The sequence below is a fragment of the Portunus trituberculatus genome, chromosome 47 (genome assembly GCF_017591435.1).
Source record: "Portunus trituberculatus isolate SZX2019 chromosome 47, ASM1759143v1, whole genome shotgun sequence".
Taxonomy (NCBI): domain Eukaryota; kingdom Metazoa; phylum Arthropoda; class Malacostraca; order Decapoda; family Portunidae; genus Portunus; species Portunus trituberculatus.
In genome coordinates, this window is record NC_059301.1 from 19,866,323 (window position 1) to 19,887,851 (window position 21,529).

Here is a 21,529-nt window from a genome sequence, read left to right on the forward strand (position 1 = left end):
AGGGAAAGAGAGAGAAAGAGAAAGAGAGAGTGTCAGACCCTGGTGCTGCCATCCATCAACCATCCATCCCACCTTGCTGTCCCCTATCCATGTCCCCTTATGAGCAGCCCTCGCCCTTCCCCTCGGCCTTGCAGGTTCTCTTCCTTCACTCTAATACCCCTTTGCTGCTGCCTACCCTCGCCCAACCCTCTCTTCTTTACATCCCCTCCCCTTCCTCCTCACAAACTTATCTCTCTCCCCTCTCCCAACCCTCTGTCTTTCCCTCTCCCTCCATCCCTCTTTCAGTTCCCCTCTTCCACCACCTTTTCTTAGTGTTTGTATGCACGTCTATTTATCCACACATGTATCTTGGTGGGGAAAACCGTATTTTTCTGCAGAAAGGAGCAATGCATACTGGAGATGATAATGATACTCTGGAAAAGACCTGTAGTGATGCCACCTGAACATCAATTCACAGATGATCATTGTCTAAACCTCTGAATTAATCTTTATAGGGGAATCAAGAAAATCCTTCCTCTCACCCCTGAGCAATGATTTTACAGATTACAGTTTCCTGTATATTTTTGCATAAAGGTATGAAGAGTACAGACTTAAAACAATGAACATGGAAAGAGATAGAGCTGTGTTTTATTCCTGTTTTATTTGAATTTTTAAATTAATACAATAAAATTTGTTTACTTTTTTAGTCTATTATTTCATATGCAAAACTTCACACTGGTGGTGACTCAATACCTCAAGGCCTAAGTCAATGTGATATAATCAGGGATCAGGAGCCTCAAACAAACATCCATGACGACAATAACATCTACTGTACTCATGACTACTCTTTCTATATGTACATCATTAAAAAACATACTCTGATGACACACTTTACTTTCAAGCTAGACAAACAATACCTAAATTTATCTAAAACTTGAGATGCAGTGTCGGTGCACATTTTGAAAACGACTTTCATTGGTGAAATTCAGGAAGTAGAGAATAAATCAAGTTGCCTGGGGACCCTAAATCTCTGACTGTATCACACCTCTGGAGGGATTGGCTTATGGACTGTTAACATCTGCATGGTCTTAGCACAACTTTACTCTGCTATAAGCTCCTATGAATGTACGGTCATAAATTTTGATTTCTGATTGCATCCCAGAATGTCCAATTACCCCATCGTAATATTAATAGTGAGAACAAGGTTTTGTCTGTAACCAAGATGCAAGACATGTGATTCCTTGCTTTTGACATCATACATCAATATGGTCATGGGGGAGGGGGAACAGAAAAGAAAGAAATGAAAAGAAATAAGATTATGAATAACCTTTGCATCCCTGTAAGGGACAGGTATTTCCAGCACACTTGAAAAAAGATAAAAGTATATATATATATATATATATATATATATATATATATATATATATATATATATATATATATATATATATATATATATATATATATATATATATATATATATATATATATATATATATATATATATATATATATATATATATATATATATATATATAAAACAGTCCAAACCAGGCAAATGACACCGAACAACTTGGTCAAAAATTTGTACTCTTTCACACAAATTCCAAGTAAAAATTATGCATCCAAGAAGGCTCATGAGAGGAGTGTGACAATGGCTGGCAAACTAAAAACCCAAAATCTGTCATCTGGCAACTGGCATGCATTTCTGGCAGTGGAGATGTGCCAGATCCAACAACAGGCTGAGAAATCAAATGTTTGGAAACTCCATAAAGCTCCTCAGGCCAAGGTAACTTCTGCCTTACATCACCGGATCACATGATTGCCCCTCTTGAAAAGCTCACATTGAAAATCACAACCTATTTTATGTATGAAATGTAGGCAGTTTTACTTCATGAATTGTTTACACAGAACTAATAAGGAACTTAATGAAGCTTCCAGTAAATATAACAACAGATAAAAGCTGCAGCCTCCCCTCACAAGTTTCCTGAACAACTACTAACACACAGCTCTCTATTGATTATTTAGATCAATGTAAAGGTAACAGATGCCAAACACACCAACTACATTAAATACTGTGGACATCAGTAATGACCGGCAGCACACAGCCACCACAGCACCTACACTGTACATCAGATTTTTCATAACACATTTTGTCAATTTATCAATAATGAAAAAATAATTTCCATTTTTAGACTGTACAATATGGATCTTAGAAGTGGGTCTTTATAATAGGGGTTCCATTTGTCATGGGACAAGTTACAATATTTAGCATAGAAGGGTATTTCTCAAAGCATCTGAGGGAAGGCTTGGGTCTATACATACAGTATATATCATACTGGAAGGTTAAGTTAAAGAATAAACATAGGATAACACATGTCAAGGGTTACAGAGCTTATAAAGCCCTCAACCTCTACCACTTCAGTTCATATGTATAAGACAAAGGGAGATGTGTGCATGTGTACCAGAAATTAGTTCAAACATATATTACAAAATGTCTATGAAGCTCACTATTCCTAGATTCAGGAATTCACAGGCATAACAATAAATGTCTTAATGAAGCTCACTAGCCCTGTGCTTAAGAATTCACAGGCATAGCAATAGGAACATTTTTTTTTTTTTTTTGTCATCTGTTCCTTGCTTTTAGTAAGGAAACTTCAAAATATCTTATTTCTTCAGCTGTCACATGACCTGCTTGTGCTGTGCAATTACTAAGTTGCCTTGTTACTGTGAATTGATTATCTTGTGAAATTTCATGCTGAGGAGAGAGAGAGAGAGAGAGAGAGAGATCAAGTTGATGTTAAACAGTACTAATAGAGCAATGAAGAACAGTGAATGCTGAAGTGTTCTTATGAGAGTTGATACTGTCTGACGGTCAAAGTGTGAATGCTGAAGAGTTGTGATGGTCAAGAAACAATGCCGCTTCCACCAAATGCATCCATAATGCAACTTCTTTAAAACTAACCAAAAATGCCGGCAATAGCAATTGTACGTCTGTACAGGCAGGGTAAATCTTGGCTTACTGCTGGCAAGATCAAGTCATAAAAAGAAATTTTAAATTAAAATTAAAAAAAAAGTAACAGCACAATGAAAACCATATTTCATGACAATAACATTCATTATAGATAAATATTAAAAATCAAAGTAATATCAAACACCACATGAAGAAAATACATCCCCAAGAGCCCAAACGCTAAAAACAAACCATGATTGCCATAAACTTGACTTTTATTTTAAGAGATAAAAACTCAGATCTCTTTTAATCTTAATCATAACTTAAAAATCAGATCCAAAGTTATCATTTATTTGAGCACCTTTAAACAAAGGAAACTTAATTTCATTGGCAAAAAGAAAAATTCAAATAAATTGCTTGCTGAAGTAAAAATAAACAGTAAGAAACAATCAACATGCAGATTCCCAATTAATGTCATGGAACTGACACCAAGAGTCTCCACTATGTGTAAGGACTGATAACTTTGGACAGTGAAATAATCTCTTATGATTTGCCTCTCCACTGCAAAGGGAACTAACACAAAGCATCTTATCTGGTAGGAAATACTACCTTCTGAATATCTACCATAAGCAGGTGAAGAAAGCTCCTAAAAATAATTACAGGTCTTCCATTTACATACAATTAATAGGTACTTCTTTACATGTTATACTTAAAAAAAATAATAACAATAATAAAAAAAAATAATGATGATAATAGTAATAATAATAATAATAATAATAATAATAATAATAATAATAAAAATAATAACAATATTAACAATAATAATAATAATGAAAATAATAAAAAACATCAACATGGTCCAATGCGCACAAAGTCAGGTTCTCAAATACTAAGTCCACATAAAAAGTATGAAGGTAAATTGTGATTAATAAGGGGCAGGGAGGGGAGAGCAGCTGCCATGTTGAGAGCTGCCTCATCACTTAAGGGATAACTCAACTGCTGTCCCATGGAATCCAACTTCCACACTTTGGCAGGTGCATTAATAAATTCCCAAATAAATTCTAGAATAGTAACTCCTAATTAGTTTACAAATATTCTAAGTACATAGGAGTGCATAAATTTCTTTTACAAAATTTACATATCATGGGTGTGTTTAAACACCTCAAAAGTTGACAAGAATATTTCCCCTATTTAGTGCAGCCAAAGAGACACCTAGAAATGGCTTGGAATGTGATTAGGGTCAGACAGTGGACGATGACACGTACCTAGTGCTGGGCCCGCCACCTGGCTAGTAGCAACAACAGAGAGAACCTCTAGTGGTCACAGCTATGGGGAGATCATGGCACAACATTATCTACAGCTTGCATCATTCAGCACCACACACAGCTCAGCCAGGCATTGGCCTAGCGAGCTGTGTGTCACTGGGCCAAGCACCATCTCTGTGTAAGTATGAGTTGTGTGGTGGTGAGGAGTCAGGACACAGGGAGGTGCCTGTGCTGCCGGCATCAATGTGCTACAGGGGGATCAGGTTGGGCTGGGGCCTCACACCACCTCTGCCAAGAGTCCAAACATGGGGAGATAGTGGGTGCCTGGGGGCAAGTGGGCTGCATGGGCCACGGGTGTCCCATGGGAGCCAGCCACTGTGTGGGTCACTCCATGAGGTGGTGGCTGCTGATGGGCATTACTGCTTGCTACCACAGTGGGTGTGGGCAAAGAGACTGTGGCTGTCTGGACCACAGCTGGAGCAGCCTGTGGTGCCGCCACACTGGACACTCCAATTTGAATGGAGTGACTGGGCTGGGAGCTGGATTGACCAGATCCTGGAGCCTGGACCTTGATGTGGGAGCGCATGTGCTTGGTCAGGTGCTCACGGCGGGAGAAGGCCTTCCCGCATGTGCCACAAGCATGTGGTTTCTCCCCAGAGTGGGTCAGCACGTGGCGCCGCAGGTGCTCATTGCGAATGAAGGACTTGCCACAGACCCCACACTGGTAGGGCCGTGGCACAGGCTCACCATTGTGATTGAGGCCTCTGGTAGAACCACTAGAGCTGCTTCCCCCACCATGGCCTCCACTGGCCTGCCCAGAATGGTGACTGGTGGAGGTGGTAACCACTGAGGTGGGAACAGCACTACCACTACCACTTGGGGGGTTGATGGTCACCAGACGCCCACTCTGATCGGTGGTCTGCAGCAGAAGGGTTGTGGCCAGGCCTGTCAACGTCACAAAGATTACGGTCTTAGTGTGATTGATTGCTGAAGATCATAATTAGTGACCAAGTAATGGTGACTCAATCACTTTTTATCAGTACATCATTACCATATAATGAATTAAAGATTTTCTTTAGTTTATACATATACATATAGAGGTAAGCAAAATTAGCTTAAAACCACTCATAAAAAGTGTCAATAATATACCAGAACTTATGAAAATCTTTTTACTGTAACTAAGAAAACACTTCCCACTCCTCCCAAAAATTCCCATGACGGGAAAAAAATATTACACTACAATGTTGAAAATACTTCATAATTCCAAGGTGTTCAGTATACTTTGCACAACACTAAGACCCTAAAGATGTGATACTCAGAAATATTCAGTCAACATTATATATCACTTTGTTTTATAACTATGCAACAACATATTTGAGTGAAGTTTATGATCTACAACATCAGTTAGCTACAAGTCATGCCATCACAATACATCTTATTGTCTACTGTCATCTAAGAGAACTACAGTGAGAAATTTAGTCATGCATAGATTTGATAAATAGTAAATAATAGAAATAATAAAAATAATAGTAATAATAATAATTAAAAGACCTTAAAATGTTAGCTAGTCAATCAATATTCTGGACACTGAAGAGCATCACCATTCATCATGCAAATTGTTCTCACCAGAGACAGGAAAGGTCTCAATCTTCACTTAAATGAGCCAAATTTCATACTTAATTAAGGTTAACTTGTCAGATTTATGATTAAAAATTACTGAGACATTGATACTGTGCACTTCAGGAACCCAGTAAGCATTTCTACACCATAAAAAATAATAAAATAAATAAATCTAGTATATCAACACATACATATCTTGTGCTTAAAGAACATGAAAATCAAACATGAGACAACAATATTTTGTTCTAACTGAGATTTGCCTAACAGTGGTTTAAATGTCACACTAAGGTTAGGTGAGAAGGGTTGTAACTATGGGGATGGTGACAAGTAACTACAGTAACTCATTTACTTTAATGTGATCTTGGCAACTATTACAGTAACAAACTTGTCATTTCATATATTTACTGAGCAAAGAACTTTTTAAAAGGAAAGGAAAAAAAAAAAAAAAATAAAAATAAATAAATATATAAACAAAAATAAATTAAAAAAGCTAAATATCTAACCTTTTCATAAAATCTAGTAATAATGATTATTTCATTATTTTGGTATAGATGGTTGTGCCAGCCTATCTATATTCAACTTGGACTACTAAGGAAGCAAGATATATAGTAATTGTTTGAGTCAAAGTGAACAACTCGACAAGTCATCACAGGCAATGGTTAAAGTATGGGGAGGATTCAAGAGGGGATATATTCCTATGAAATACACAATTAGTGCAGCTAGCGGGACAATCCAGGGCACATAAAAGAATAATCCCCTGTCCACACCAGCAGCAACACCGGACAGATATGTAATGTCAAAAGATTAAGTACATCAATAAATAGTGTACAAACACTAAAAATGTTTACCACATCTTCCTTACCTTCTACACTCTACATGTCTCACTTCTATGACAACAGATCTTAACATTCTTTGCAATGATAAAGGAAACATTTCACTATTCATTTTTTTACTTTTTTTTTCCCTTGGAACAGAAAAATGTATACATACTTTAAGGAAAAAAAAAAAAAAAAAAAAAAAAAAAAAATTGTCTGTATGATATTGAACCAGTCCTTTAGCATTGCTGGTCTAGACAACAAAAAACATCAGGAAGACTCTTAGTCATCAATGCTATAAAATTAGCAGTGTCATCATTACCTCTCCCAATTTATGTTCTGGAGGCTGAGTGTTATGACTAAGAGTCTTGAGGGGACATACCTGCACTCTCCTGGTAAGATGCGCTCCACACACTTAAGTGCCGTGACATTTCCATGTGTTAGTTGGATTAGTTGAAGGGCTACAATGCATGAAAATTACTGGAAGTGGTTAGCTGAAGGACTAAAATACATGAGAATTACTTGAGTGAAAGATGATGTTACAGAGCTACAGAAGCTGTCATCTACACTACTCCCTCATAAATGCCTTATACTTTACCACTACAATTTTATTTGAGCTATCACAAAGACTCAAGTCTAGGCCAATATGTGATGGTCATGTGATGGATGGGATGGTGGTGATGAGGGTAATGGCTGGTGAGGGTCATCGTGAGTTGTAGTGAGGGGAGCGGTACCTGGTGTGTGGTGAGCAGCCAAGCGGTGGTGGGGCTGCGGGTGCTTGATAGTGGTGTGGGTGGGTGGCAGCAGCTGTGGTACAGCTGCATGCAGCAGGCTGGAGGGTATCTGGGCAGCTCCGCTAAGAGAGGTGATGGCTGCAGTGGAGGCTGACCCCAGCTGTGGCTGCGAGGGGTTGGGTGAGTCCGCAGGTGATGTCATGTACTCATACTCACCTGGGGTGTGAGGATGGCCGCTGGGTGGCGGGCTGTGGGAGCCCGGAGGCTTGGTGTGGCTCAGAAGATGTTTGGTCAGATGCTCCCGCCGCGAAAATGTCTTGTTGCAGGTGGGGCAGTGGTAAGGCTTCTCCCCAGAGTGGGTGAAGGAGTGACGTCGCACATGCTCATTGCGAGTGAACCCCTTGCCACATACAGCACACTGGTAGGGCCGTGTAGGCAGGTGAATTCTGCGGTGGCGGTCCAGGTGAGCCTTCCTCTTGAAGGTGACCCCACAGTCATCGCACCTGTACGGCTTGTCCACACTGTGCTGGTCCACCATGTGTTCCTCAAACTGCAGTGACTTCTGCATGTCTAAGCCACAAATCCAACAAACAAAGGATGCCCCTGAAGTGTCGACCCCTGGCCTGGCTATGATGGTACCCGGAGGTGGCAGAGTACTCTGCCCAGACTCGCGCCGCCGGTCCCCCTGCTTGCTGTAGCCCCCGCTGCTGGAACCCTGCTTCACCACCACTGGTGACGTGGCCGACCCACCTTGGGCAGGAGGGGTTTGGGCAGAGTTGGATCCACCCGAACTGTAACCGTTGGACGCCACCCGTACCCCCTCCTGAGGGTTGGGCACGTACAGGAAGTGGTTGCGCACCAGGTCGGGGTTGATATTGCGCACCAGGTCTGGGTTGGTGAGAAGATTGAAGGCATCAATGTGCTGTGGTACTGACCGCTGGGAAAAATAATGCAACACCTCGTTGACACTGTTGAAGTGTAACTGAACGATACTGTTCTTGTCCTTGTCGCCAGTGTTGATCCCAGGTATCCCCCCCCTAATCTCAACCTTAATGAGTGGTTCAAAGTCTGTGGTATCAGTACCCTTCTCGACGCGACTCTCATGCGACGCCACGGATGACACCCTGGGCGGGGGCGTGAAGGCTCCCTGAGAGTCATCCTTGGTCAGCTCCTGCACCTTGCCCTCCCCTGGCAGCCCCGCCCCACCATCACCCTCATGCATGCCGCCCTGTGGTTGTGGCTGCTGCTGTTGTGGTGGAGGCGGTGGCTGTTGTTGTTGTTGTTGTTGCTGTTGGCTCACTGTGGGGGTGACACTCACAGCATGAGCCTGGTAGGTCACCTGACCACCCATGGCAGCCACCGCAGCTGCCTGGGTCGCAGGTATGCCCCGACCATTGTCGATCATGTTCATTGTGAAGTCCATGGCTGGCACCTTTATGCCTACACACCTGCAATAGAGGGAGGGTGTCAGGCCCACCCAGACAATGCCACTAGGGAGCACTGGGGGCCAGCGCTTGCACCAACACCTCACCTCCACCACTGATCCCTAGCCGTCTCTCTAGGTTAGTGTAGCACTGAGGTAGCTGCCCCTCTGTTTGATGCTCCCTTCCCTTGTCCTTTCCTCCTCCTCTCCCTAGTTCATATCTAGCCGCCCACCCTCTCTGTTTCCCTCCCGCCCTCGTTAGCTTCAACAGCATCGACGCGATATCACATTGCCTTTCCCAGCGGTCAGTGTCACAGCAAAATGGAAGCCATGCTAGTAGCATAGCATAATACTGAAGAAACAAATTTCTTTCCTTCTTGTCTGGAATAAAAAACAAAAGAATTTATGCAAATAGTATATAAGCAAAAAAAAGCAGCCATGCACATTTGGATGATTTAAAAATTTCACACATGCACAATACTAAATACAAGTCCATGCAGTATCCTACACTTAAGATTAACAACATGCCACTAGGAACTCATGGAAGTGAAAAAAACACAAGGGCCAACAAACTTATCCAATGATATGAGCAAAATAATCAAGTCATCTTTGACAGTTAAGTGAGATAATCATTAATCTATTCAGGTGATACAATTCTCAGCAAGATGGCCCACTAAGGCATTAATTTAACAACACACATCAAATGCACTTGAACAAGTCTTGGGGAAGCACCTGTTCTAGGATGGGATGGAGTGGGGTGAGGTGGGATAGGGTGGGGCAGGCCATGTAAATGTGTAAGGGCCCGCTCCCAGGTGTGGTGACCCCCACACCTACCCACCCACCAGGCCAGGAGAAACAACTTCCTGGACACTGTAATTCTTTCCTACACTGAAACTTTTAGAAAGGTTCGGTTGGAAGAAGACAAGAGAGGGCTAAAAGAATCTCTATACAAAGCACAATACTGTGACTCCTCTCATCTTCTGTTTGAGAGAGAGAGAGAGAGAGAGAGAGAGAGAGAGAGAGAGAGAGAGAGAGAGAGAGAGAGAGAGAGAGAGAGAGAGAGAGAGAGAGAGAGAGAGAGAGAGAGAGAGAGAGAGAGAGAGAGAGAGAGAGAGAGTACATAAGAGTGAAAGGTGTAAAGTACATACATATATACCTGACACTCTTAAGAGAAGAAACAACACACCACAGCCAGCCCCAAGAAGTGAGGCAGCCAGTCAGCTAGCAGTGTTGCCAGCCCTGCAGCACTTGGTGGTTCCTGGACACCTTCATAATCTCTCACATCCAGACTTGAAATATAAAAGCAAAGCAGAGGGTGAGGGTGAGGGGAAGGAGGGAGGGGAGACTGAGAGAGGAAAGAGGGGAGTGAAGAGAAAAGTTGGGGAGGTGAAGGGGAAGGTTGAGTAGGAGGGGGACACAAGAGGGGACTGAAGGCAAAAGTTGGGGAGGATAGGGGAAGGAAGCTTGAGGAGGGAGAGGGGAAGAATATTGAGGAAAGGGGAGAGACACAGGGAGAGGAGAGGGAGAGGCGAGGAAGGAAGAGATCATTAGGGAGATAGGGTAAGGGGACGGTAAGAAGGGAGAGGGCTGGAGTCGCATTAAGGGAGAGCGAGGGAGAGGAAGAAGGGCAAGGAGAGGAGCGCTGCATGGCAAGGGAGCAGGAATAAATGGATAATGGAAAGAAAATAGTAGCAACAGAGGGGGAAGAGATTTAAGAAAACGAGGATGGGGTTAGTGTGTGTGTAAGAAGGGTGGTGAGGGAGGAGAGGAAGAAGAAAGAAAAAAGGAAAGAAAAAAAAAAGACAAGAGAAGGGGAAGCAAGCAAATAATGAACAGGAAACTTTAAAAGGAAGAACACAAAAGGAAGAAACTCCAAGAGCAAAATGAGATGAGAAGAAAAAAAGAGCCAAAGAAAAAAGAAAATAAAGAAAAAGAAAAAAAAACAGAAATAAGGTCAGATGAAGAACGGCATTGACGGACAGAGAAGGGAAGGTGAAGGGAGCGATACAAAGGGGGAAGGAGAAGCGAGGATACAACGTTGAAGTAAAAAGGATGGAAGTGAGATGGGAATGCGGGAATGATAGAGGGACAGACAAGATTTTGGGTACAGAAGGGGATATGAGGGTTGCACTGTGAGAAGAGAAGCAGCAGCAGCAGCAGTAGGAAGAGGAGGAGGAGGAGGAGGAGGAGGAGGAGGAGGAGGAGGAGGAGGAGGAGGAGGAGGAGGAGGAGGAGGAGAACCAAGGGAAAGATATAAGGAGAGAGAGAGCCAATGGGAGAGAGAAAGAGAGCAAGGGAGACAAGGAGGGAGGGTTTGTATGTCCATGGGAGGGAGACAGGGGGAGAGAGGGAAGGAAGGAGGGTGCGAGAAGGGGAGCAAGGAAGATGAGGAAAAGGGGGAGAGAGGAGGGTTAGGGGACTGAATAGCTGAGAGTAGAGAAGGGTTAAGTTATAATTGGGTAGGAGGGGAGGGGTGAGGGTGTGCAGGAGGGTGAAGGAGGGAAGGCAAGGCAAGTGGATGGGTGATGGAGGGAGGAGGTAGTATGGGGGGTAAGGGAAGAAGAGGGGTAAACTGAACTAGGAGGGGAGAGGGATAAATTAATCTGGGAGGGGAAGGGGAGAGCTGGGGTGACAAAGGAGGGAGAGGGAGAGGGAGAGGGAAGACTGGGGTGAGAGTAATCAAGGGGGGAGGAGAAGCAAGGGAGGGTGTAGGAGAGTGGAACCTAGGAAAAATGAGGGAGAGATTAGATGCCAGCCCAGCCAAAGTAAGGAAGTCTAGAGTGAAATACAGAGAGAGAGAGAGAGAGAGAGAGAGAGAGAGAGAGAGAGAGAGAGAGAGAGAGAGAGAGAGAGAGAGAGAGAGAGAGAGAGAGAGAGAGAGAGAGAGAGAGAAACACAGGAGGAGGATACCTGAGTGAGAGAGAAGGATTTGGAGGGGTGCTCTGCCAGGAGTGAAAAATAGCAAGGGGCTGGAGGAAAGCCTGGAAACAATTATAAGAAAAGAGAGGAAGGGGAGGAGAGAAGGAGGAGGGCTGTGAAAGAAGGGGATGAGGAAGGGAGAAGCACAGAGAGGTGGGGCCAGAAATGCAAGGTTGGCAGGGGTGAGGGTGAATGATGACAAGGGGGAGTAAGGAGAAATGAGATGGGAGAATGCTCAAAAAGGTTGGGGGGAGGTGTCAGACAGGAAGGAGGGATGGGGAAAGAGATAAAAGGTGAGAGAGAAAGACAGAAAAGGGGGAGGAGGGAGGGAAAGTGAATAATTACCATGGGTCACCCAGTTGCACAAACTTAAGAAAAAAACGGGGACCCTTTATCAATAGTTTCCACGGTACAAATCACTTAAGCTGTCCGTCTCACCAGGGCCACCTCGCACCCCCACCCGCTTCAAGTGCGAATCATTTCTACATGGAGGTGTAGTGAGTAGTGACTGTAGCTTGGCAGGGGGTGGGGGCAATCAATACTGGCCTGGCTGTCACTGTGAGTCACCGCACCAATAATCAACTCATCATACCAACTTTATGTCAAATGCTTTCTTTTGAACCTTTGCTAGCTTCTCAGGGAAAAAAATGGCTCTCAATTTCTGTTTCTCAGTTAAAAATGCGGCAATGAGTGCAATACATGAGGTGGAGCCACGTCACGAGAAAATCGAGGTAGTCTTCCCTTACTTGCCCAGACTTGTTCAGTGCAAGTAATGTGCATCATCACTACTTATGCCTTGCTGAGCTGGAGCTTGCACACTCACACAACATACACACACAAACACACAACAAAGGGAATTAAAACAACTCAATGAAACTTTATTAATGATACAAAAAAAAATAAACAAAAATATGGATTGATGATAAAACATTCTGCAAGGGCTGCTGGTGGATGAATAAAACAAATGCTTCAGCTGCAATATTGTAGTCACATCCAAAGACAAAGGCTGGAAGAAGAGTGTGGAGGAGAGATAAGCCCAAGCCAAGGAGTGGTCCCATGCAACTTAATAAATAAAAATGTTAAGCTTTAGACCCTCAACTCTAATGGTAATTCTAGCTTACTGGGGGTTATTTTCTTTATCAAGATGCTGACAATCATGAGGTTGTGACGAGCGGAAAGTAAAATATATGAATAAATAAATAAAAGAAATGAATATATGAATGAATGAATGAATGAATGAATGAATGAAGGAAGGAATGAGCTAATCAACAAACAAGACAACAATGAATGAAATAAACGAAGTAATCTATTAATTCTCAAAGTGAGGGTAGAACAATGTATTTGATGTAACAATGTGGGTGGTGGTGATAGATCAGTTGTCATTTTGCACACTCTCCTAGATTATCAGGCATCATCATTCTCCAAGGCTGGGAAACTGACAGGCTCGGACAGATATGGTGGTGAGTTAATCGAGGAGGTTAATGTGTATCATCCAGCTATAATCGTTAGACAAGGAGAGAGCGTCTACGAGTGTGTGTTATGCTCAGAGGCCTTGGGAGAGGAGCCAGCGCCCGCTCTTCCACTAGCTACAGCAGGAGAACAAATCCCTCTCAGGACACACACCTTGGAACGACTTTTGATAGTGGTCGAGGGAATGTTTCACCGACGAATCCATAAAGGGGTTTGCTATAGGCCAATTGGTGGCTGGTAGTTCTGTTGAAGTAAAAAAGTAATAATGCAATTTTGGATTTTTGAGGTTTTGCCTCTATGGTCATCATCAATTTCATAGATGGACCACAGACGATAATTTTTCACCCTAACCTCCACTTTGATTGGTTAGAAGTGGGTGATAATTATGTCTGAGTCCTGACTGTCTTTTCCTCATACAGGAGGGAACTTCCAGCCACTGAGAAGGAACTCAGCTCACAAGGGTAACACAGGGAGGGTCTTTGGTGCTAACATAAAATTAGCTGGTCCTCCTGCAGCTACTCACACCAGCACTTCTAAGCTAATATCTGTATTTTTTTATCAGTATGAGATGATAACTAAACAAAACTCAAATAAAAAAGAAAAGAAACACAGGAATACACAACATCAGACTTTATAAGCAAACATACAGGCAAATAAGAAACAAAAATGTTCCAACAGGACGGGGGACTGGATGTGAACACCATGACAAGTGCCTGGCAGGACTAACATTGGGCCATGGGATGGTGTGGATGCCACCCGCCAGTGATGGAGGCCATGTTGGGGTTGGGAAGTGGGTAAGAGTGGACCCAGCAGAAAGAAACACAGGCCACCACCACCACCAAGGCGGGATCCAGCAGGAATGGATGTGCATGAACACAAAATTAACACTTAGAAGTAGTACAAGTTGCCACACCAAAAGCTTTTCTTTAAAATAAATAAAGGTATAAAGACCTAATAAAACAAAATAAGAGACAGGGGAGGGGCAGCTGACACATTCATCACACAAGGGGTCTGGCTGTGGAAGCGTGAAAAATTTCTGGAGCATTATGCCATGTCTCATTAGCACAGCTTGAGTGGTGCAGTGAAGAAAAATAATAATAATAATAATAATAAAGAAATAAATATACAAATAAAATAAAAACCCTAGCTGCTAAATTACTTGAGTGAGGGCTCTTTCTGACAACTTGGCAAGTTAATATTGATCAAATTTTCTAATTCGCGTTGCTGTCGTCCTTAGTAAGTCTATCACCCACTATGAGAGGTTGTGAAAGGGAGGATTTCAGTAACTGCTCCTATGACTGCACTTATCCATATCAGTTGTCACACTTGGTGACAATAAATCTACAAACGCAGGTAAGTGTCAACACACGGATGGTAGGGCAAACCATCCATAATTACAAAACAATATTATCTAGTACCTCCTAGATATGGCCTACACATCACCCACTAGGATTTTATTGCTATTCTTTAATCATTGGGTCACTGAAACGTTATATGTCCTCCTACTATTCCTTAAAAATTTACAACCAATTACAACTGTCTCACGCTGCAGTCTAAGCAATGAGCAATTATGAAGAAAGGAACAATGAGTGGTCTAATTTCTCAAAGAATTTAAATAAAGCAGCATTATCAATTCCTGGTAAAAAGATAAAATTAATATTACTAAAACTTCAACTTTTCACAGTTAGATCAACAACCCCTCTCATCCTTTGTCCCTGATTTGATTCCTGGATAAATGTAATCCAAGAAAACTTTATCACTGTAGTTTTGCAAGATCCTGCTATCCCATACTTAAAAGTTATCTTAAAGTCTGATTCTATGTGTATCTTTGCTGAGCAGTTAAATTTAAATTAACCTCCTGTGTCTTGACAGCACAATAACTGACAGATCTATTTCTTATAAAATAGCTATGACTTTTGAAGACTGGATATGGTCAGGAAAAGATTCACAAGTGACATGTTCAGTTCACCTATTCAATATACTTAGTCATTATTAAGACAAGAGGGAGCCCATACTCTAGGTGTAAATTATATTTCAGTGGACCTACATGAAGGATATAATGTATGGTGATTCCAAATAACTAGTAATAATGAGCAACTCTGTAGTACTGAGGGGATCTGAACAAGAATTACAGGGAAAGAGTGAGGATGGGTGTGGACTGTGACCGAAGCTGCATCTGCTCCTCTACATAGCAAATAGAGAGTAACACGTAACTTTTCCGAGACAGATGATAATGAATTAACTTAGAAATGGGACATCTATATCTGATCACAAGTCATCTCCTAACTCTAGAGCAGGCCTAACAAAATTTTAAAATTAAGTAAATCCAAATCGCAAATATATCAGAGCATCTAACAGACTAATGGCAGCCTGTAGTTGTAATTACACCTTCGCACAACTGTCTCACACGCTGGCACTTCGTGAAATTATACCTAGACAGTAAAATTTTGAAAATAATAAACCTAACCAACCAGAAACAGGCATACGCACTCACACACACATACGCACACACCCTACAGCCACTGACTCCACGCTATAAATTGCACTCCAAGCTCTTCTCCAGTCAGAATACGGATCCAGTTGGTACCTGAGGGAAGAATGTTTTAGACAAGATCTACCTTTGCCTGGGGTTCGGCTGCCGTCACTCTGATCCTCTACCATCTGCCCCGTTGGGTGTCCGGATGATGAGGGTTGAGCCAGTCGTTCACCCTCCGCACACTGCACTTGCAATATTAACTCACACCTGCTCCCACACTAGTCCTCAAAGCAACAGACTTTTGCAAGTTTGAATGCAATTGCAGACTCAAGAGGGCACTCACTTCCCTCAGTTGCTTCCAGACAGTTTATTATTTCTTTTAGTATGAACAAGTTCAATTTAGCTTACACTGGGCAAAATCCAAAAAAAAGCTACACAATTTGTACTATGACCATGTACTAGGAACAAAATTATTGCGCTTAAAGAAATCTTATTAAACTTGCATATCGCGTTTATAGGTGTGGAAAATTAGGTGGAAAACCACGCCAGCGAACGATTACTTCCACGATGCCTGTGTAGAGTTCAAACTGATGACAGAGGAAGGTGGTGAGGGAGTCCCAGCGGCGTGCACTGAGCCCCAGTCCCGGTAGTGAGGGAGTGTGTGTGTGCGTCCGGGGGAGGCAGGGTGTCTTGTGTGGGTCAAACTGAGCGGCGGGAGCGCGACGGAGGTAACATGTGGGGGGGATTTAACGGGAAGTGACTACGGCGGGGCCCGGGTCGCCATGTCCCCCTCTAGTTGCTGCGTAACTACGACTATCACCCGCGCACCGCCTCGTCCTCCGCCCTCCACTCTATTTCTCAGCTACGGTTGGGTGTAGGGAGGTGAGCATGGCGAGGGACTAGGGTAGGGGGTGTGAGGGGCGGGCAGGAGCCACGGGGCCTCTGGTTCTCCCGCGGCAAAACAAAAACCCCCACCTCGACCCTCCCAAATGGGCGCCCAGGACCCCGCAACCCCCAGCCCCTCAGTACAACTTCAAATTTCTCTCATTATTCCACTTCTAAGCATGCACCGAGCTGCCAGCGTGGCCCAGTAACTTACCTTTACAACGCCGTCACCTCTCTCAGCAAATCTGGGGGAAATCAAGGGCAATTTTGCTCATTTTAGGATATTCCGCGAAAAACAAAGCGGCCACCAGTGCTCCCCCTGATGCGATTTTGTCCGGGAGGAACGTGGAACGAACCAGGCGCGCCCTTTGAACTTTTTTATTTCGTTAGGATTCAACTGACACTGTGACTATGATTATGTAGATCATATGCAAAAATATCATCATAATTTCGTAATATTAATTTAAATGAATTCATACATTAACTTTAAGCTGAAAAAAATGGCCGTTCAGTATGTAGAGACTATTATGCAACATAAGTAAATTATAAGCATAAATATGTAATCATAAAGGCTGGTAATCATTAGATATTCAACATTTGTTACATCATTCGTGTTGTGTTAATTGGGATGCATTAATTTTAATACGAGAAAAAAGTAGAACGTCACTTGAACATCGTTCAAACTTATCTTCTTACGTTCCAATTTCTCATGAAAAACATAACATTTATTTCAAACTATTATATATGAATAACAGTCTTCTAGCTAGACATGAAATTACATAGAAAATATATTTAGTTGCGAATCAACGGGACATTATTTTTTTGATAAAGTGCTTATCAAGCAATATTCAGGCTTATTCATTTTTTTCAACAAATTATTGCAACCCTATATTGAAAATATGAGGTAATTTGGACATAATGAGGTCATATTTCAGTAAATGACCTGATAAATTCTTGCAGACAAAGATATAAACAAATATTTTGCTACTTACATTTTTCATACTAATGTCTTGGAAGCACAAAGTAGTTCCTAATTATGTATATGAAGAATGTAAGATGTGCTTAAAAAAAATACTATTGACACATACTTTCGTACTCTTGATTACATTTTGTTTCACTGAATATATATTTTTAAGATATTTAAGACAAAATGAGAAAAGGTGTTGGAAGGCGTTATAAGGTCGCGGAGGGATCGCGGTTCGTTCCTGTTCCTCTGTCCAGGTTGTTCCACGGTTCCACCGGCAAGATGGGTTTTGGTGAATATCCTCTCGAGTATAACGCCAAGATTCACGGGCCCTATGACCCTGCAAGATATTATGGCAAGGGTGAGTACACCGGGCTGACACGCAGCTGGATGCAGCAGCTCCAGTAATTGTGTGTTAAGCAAAGAAAGTATTTTTTCGTCTGCTTCGCCGATCAGCTGACTGAGCAGGCACTCCAGGCACAACAAATATTGTCTGACGTCTGTGTATTTACAGTATGAGACAGTCGTGCACACACTTGTGACGCAGCTCATTGATGTATATTGTTTAGTCAGTGGTCATGTATGTAGTTTTTCCGGGATGTAAGGAGACCACCCCGGCCATTGGGTGGTAAGTCTTCCACCACAAAGTTTATGGCACTGGGTGCCAAGTTAGTTTAAAAGTAATTCGAATTTTTTTCTTACATTATTAAGGTAAACTTTTCCATAAAACTTGGTTCAAACTATTTTATTCACTGCCTTATAATATGAAAGACTTGTATTTCTAAGTACTATGCTTAGTGGTTTATTTTGTTAACAGTGCAGTCTGTATGTGTGTTTGTGTGTAAGAGAAAACATTTTTCTTTTAATGTTCATGGAGACTTTGTGCTATAAAACACCATTCCTCTCACCCGATGGGCTTCCCAGAATTCGGTGTAATAACATTTGTGTAAGGTCCCAAGTGGAAGTTGCACTCTGCTGATGAGCCAGCCCCTCTAATATATAGAAATATACTTGAATAGACAAAGAGCTGGAGTGAGGCATCATACGCATCATGGTAAATTTGCAGTTTCAACCAATATACCTTATCTTATATTTCTTTTTTCCTATGTCTAACAAGCTGGGGGCCGCTGTGGAACCATGTGTGCTTTGGGGTTCGAAGGGTCTCCAAGAACATGGGTTGAAATCTTGTCCACGGTCCAAGTGTAGGTTCGGCTTCCTCACTAGGGGCAGTGGTTTCCTAGCGGGTGTGCTTTCAGATAGGAGGTACCCCAAAAAGTATCCCCTTTAACCCATAAACTCTCATGAAAAACCCACATTGTAAAAGAAAAAGAAAAAAATTGGGGTTTTAGGGTGGGAAAACACACCTAACCTAAATTCTGTCCTGATGTTGGAAATGCTCGTAGAAGTGTGATGTAGACTGTGACGTATTGGTTGAAACTGTAATAATATATATTTATAATATATATATATATATATATATATATATATATATATATATATATATATATATATATATATAGGTATATACTATATACACACACACACTTGCTTGAGATTTCACACATACTAATTCAGGGAATCATGTTTAGTCCCCTCTTTAAAGATTGAGACAATGCAAGACCTCTTCCAAATGGAGGGTATGGTGCACATGTCCAAACAATCCCTGAAAATAAGCCATAAAGGATATGAGAGCTGTTTTACAAGATTTGAGCAAACAAGGATGAAGCCAACCCTAGATTTGCCTACCTTCTTCCGGCATACATATGAATGAAAAATCTTGTAGTGTTGCAGATAGTTGTTGACAAGTGATGCCTCATATTCTGCCTATTTTAATAATGTAAAATTCTTGTATTGGTAATTAATTGAGAAAAAGTCATAATGCATTAATGGCTTTATTAGAATTGCCACTAGACAAGAACATACTGCTTTATATATATATTGCCTCTATAGCAAGTGACGTCTCCTCACCAAAGTGCTTGGTGGGACGAACTTTCCATTTAGGAGATTGTACACCTACCTTGATCTTGATATATAGAATATATCTATCAATCAAATGCATGAGAATATTAAGAAAAGATGAAAACATTTGTTTGATATAAGGATGTAAAATTCAAAGTCTCATTGACAACAGATAAGTGACTATTGATCATATTGTAGTATTAACCTTTTTGCCAAAGTTTATGACTGCATGGCAACTGGGAAACTGATGTCTTGAAAAACGTAACTCCTAAGTATCTGGCTCTGACCAAAGAACTTTTCAAGCCATTGAGCTTGCTAAGTTGATGTAAATAGTGTAGATTAGACATTTGTATATTTAGGAGTAATTAAATTAGGGTAGTGGTCTCCTTATTTTTCTGTTATTTCCTCCCACACCTTCACAAAACCCAGTGTACATATAGATACATAATAGAAAAAAGAATGAAGATGGACAGGGATTGTACCCAAAAATAGCATGGCGGTATTAACATGCAGTAAAACAAAACAAGCCTAGCAAGTAGTACAAGTTTACATTGCTGCTGAAATTCCATTAGGCATATACTAATAATAGCCTCACTGGCTTCTTTTCCCACAGCTGACATTCCCTTCGGACAGGTGAAACTTGGAGAGCTTGGATCATGGCTGGGCCGTCGTAACATGTCAGGCATTCCAGGTGCCGTCTCCCGGGCCTTTTGGAGGTGGAATCACAAGGTGGGCACATGACGAGTGCCCTGAGTGGCATACTTATGTTAGAGAGAGAATGCTGTATCACTTGACTTCCTTGTTTATGTGGATCAGTTTTTATTTTGTGATGAGATAATTTTTTTGATATATGGATAGAATTCTTGTGCAGCAAAGTTATGAGTATTATCAATGCCCTCCATTCATTTTATACATATTCTTTGTGTACTGGAAGTTTGTATCAGTCTTTTACTTTCCAGTCTTATTTTGTGAACGTTGACTTTCCATGCTTCCTCATTATGCATGCACAAACACCACATAACTATCTGATACTTCTTCAGACTATAATGTTCAGTAGTTTTCATCCTGTTTCTCAGCTATGTGATATTTGCATATCATACTAGTAGAATTTTGTAACAAATGCTGTAAAGAAGGTTTGCATTATTTGAGGTTATATTCTTAATTTCAGTACATGCTCCCCAAGAAGACTGGCTTTGCACCTTTCGCACAGCTTATGGTGGGCTGTATGATAGTGTTCTACAGTATAAATTATGGCAAAATGGGTGAGCATGAATTTTACTTTTGTTTTCATATCAGGAAAATTATTAGATTTTATATGTAAAAGATAATTTTTTCTGTTAATGACTAAAACCAACATCTAAGCAATTAAATATTCAACTTACTACACATATTTCCATTTTCCCCAAACCTTTGATTATGGCACTACAAAACAATGTATTAAAGTTTTAAAGTTGTATGGTAGTGTGCCATTGACAATCATTGGCTGATCACTGAAGTGCTATGCTGATCCTTGGTCTAAATTTAGTCTGAATTTAGTCACTGTCGGGCTTACTGAATTGTCGTAGTAGTACGTATGAAACTCACATTAGTTTTTCTAAAATAATATTGGTCTTTTCTTTGGCAGTGCACCACAGGAATCACAAGTACCACTGGTAAGAACAAGATCTGCATCTTGTCCTACAAGCAATGACAACCAGGCCTTTCAGGGAACAGCTGCATGTTAAATTGTGCATGAAAATATAGTAATGGAACTAATGGGAGGATACAGCCGAAAGCAAGGCTTTGGTATGTGAGTCTGTAAATTTGTAAATGAAGTTATGGTAACTTTAAATACACTATATCGAAGATTTCAATTTTTTTTATCCACTGACTTGCCATATATAGATTGGTTATGCTGATTGCCAGTCAATTTTACATAATCAAAATCAAATTATACCTTCAGCTATGCAGCCAAATTGTAGTCAGATTGGGTGTCAAGGAAAAAGCAGTACAACTATGCAGCAAACTAAAGCGCACTCAATATTGCCTTTGTAGTGGTCATTCATAACATGGAAATGGAAAGTCCAA

The 21,529-nt window shown here is 41.4% G+C and overlaps 2 protein-coding genes across 10 annotated transcripts; one reads left to right on the top strand and one right to left on the bottom strand.

Moving 5' to 3' along the window:
- Positions 1-1,552: 1,552 nt before the first annotated feature.
- Positions 1,553-16,892, bottom strand: LOC123520657 (zinc finger protein 628-like). 9 transcript variants are annotated; one of them, XM_045283160.1, is made up of 4 exons: positions 16,754-16,892; positions 8,450-8,814; positions 7,583-8,254; positions 1,553-5,142 (listed from the first exon to the last, which is right to left on the bottom strand). In XM_045283160.1, the coding sequence occupies exons 2-4, from the start codon at positions 8,787-8,789 to the stop codon at positions 4,475-4,477; spliced, it is 1,680 nt and encodes a 559-aa protein (XP_045139095.1). In that variant the 5' UTR covers positions 8,790-8,814; positions 16,754-16,892; the 3' UTR covers positions 1,553-4,474. The 9 variants fall into 9 exon arrangements, with proteins under 9 accessions (XP_045139095.1, XP_045139091.1, XP_045139089.1 ...); XM_045283156.1 differs by having other exon boundaries at positions 7,367-8,254; XM_045283154.1 differs by adding an exon at positions 13,332-13,421 and having other exon boundaries at positions 7,367-8,814; positions 16,754-16,867.
- Positions 16,893-17,710: 818 nt separating this feature from the next.
- LOC123520463 (putative ATP synthase subunit f, mitochondrial) lies at positions 17,711-21,309 on the top strand. The gene is made up of 4 exons (XM_045282717.1): positions 17,711-17,864; positions 20,076-20,191; positions 20,631-20,724; positions 21,087-21,309. Exons 1-4 carry the CDS (start codon positions 17,786-17,788, stop codon positions 21,116-21,118), a joined length of 321 nt encoding a protein of 106 aa, XP_045138652.1. The 5' UTR covers positions 17,711-17,785; the 3' UTR covers positions 21,119-21,309.
- Positions 21,310-21,529: the final 220 nt, after the last annotated feature.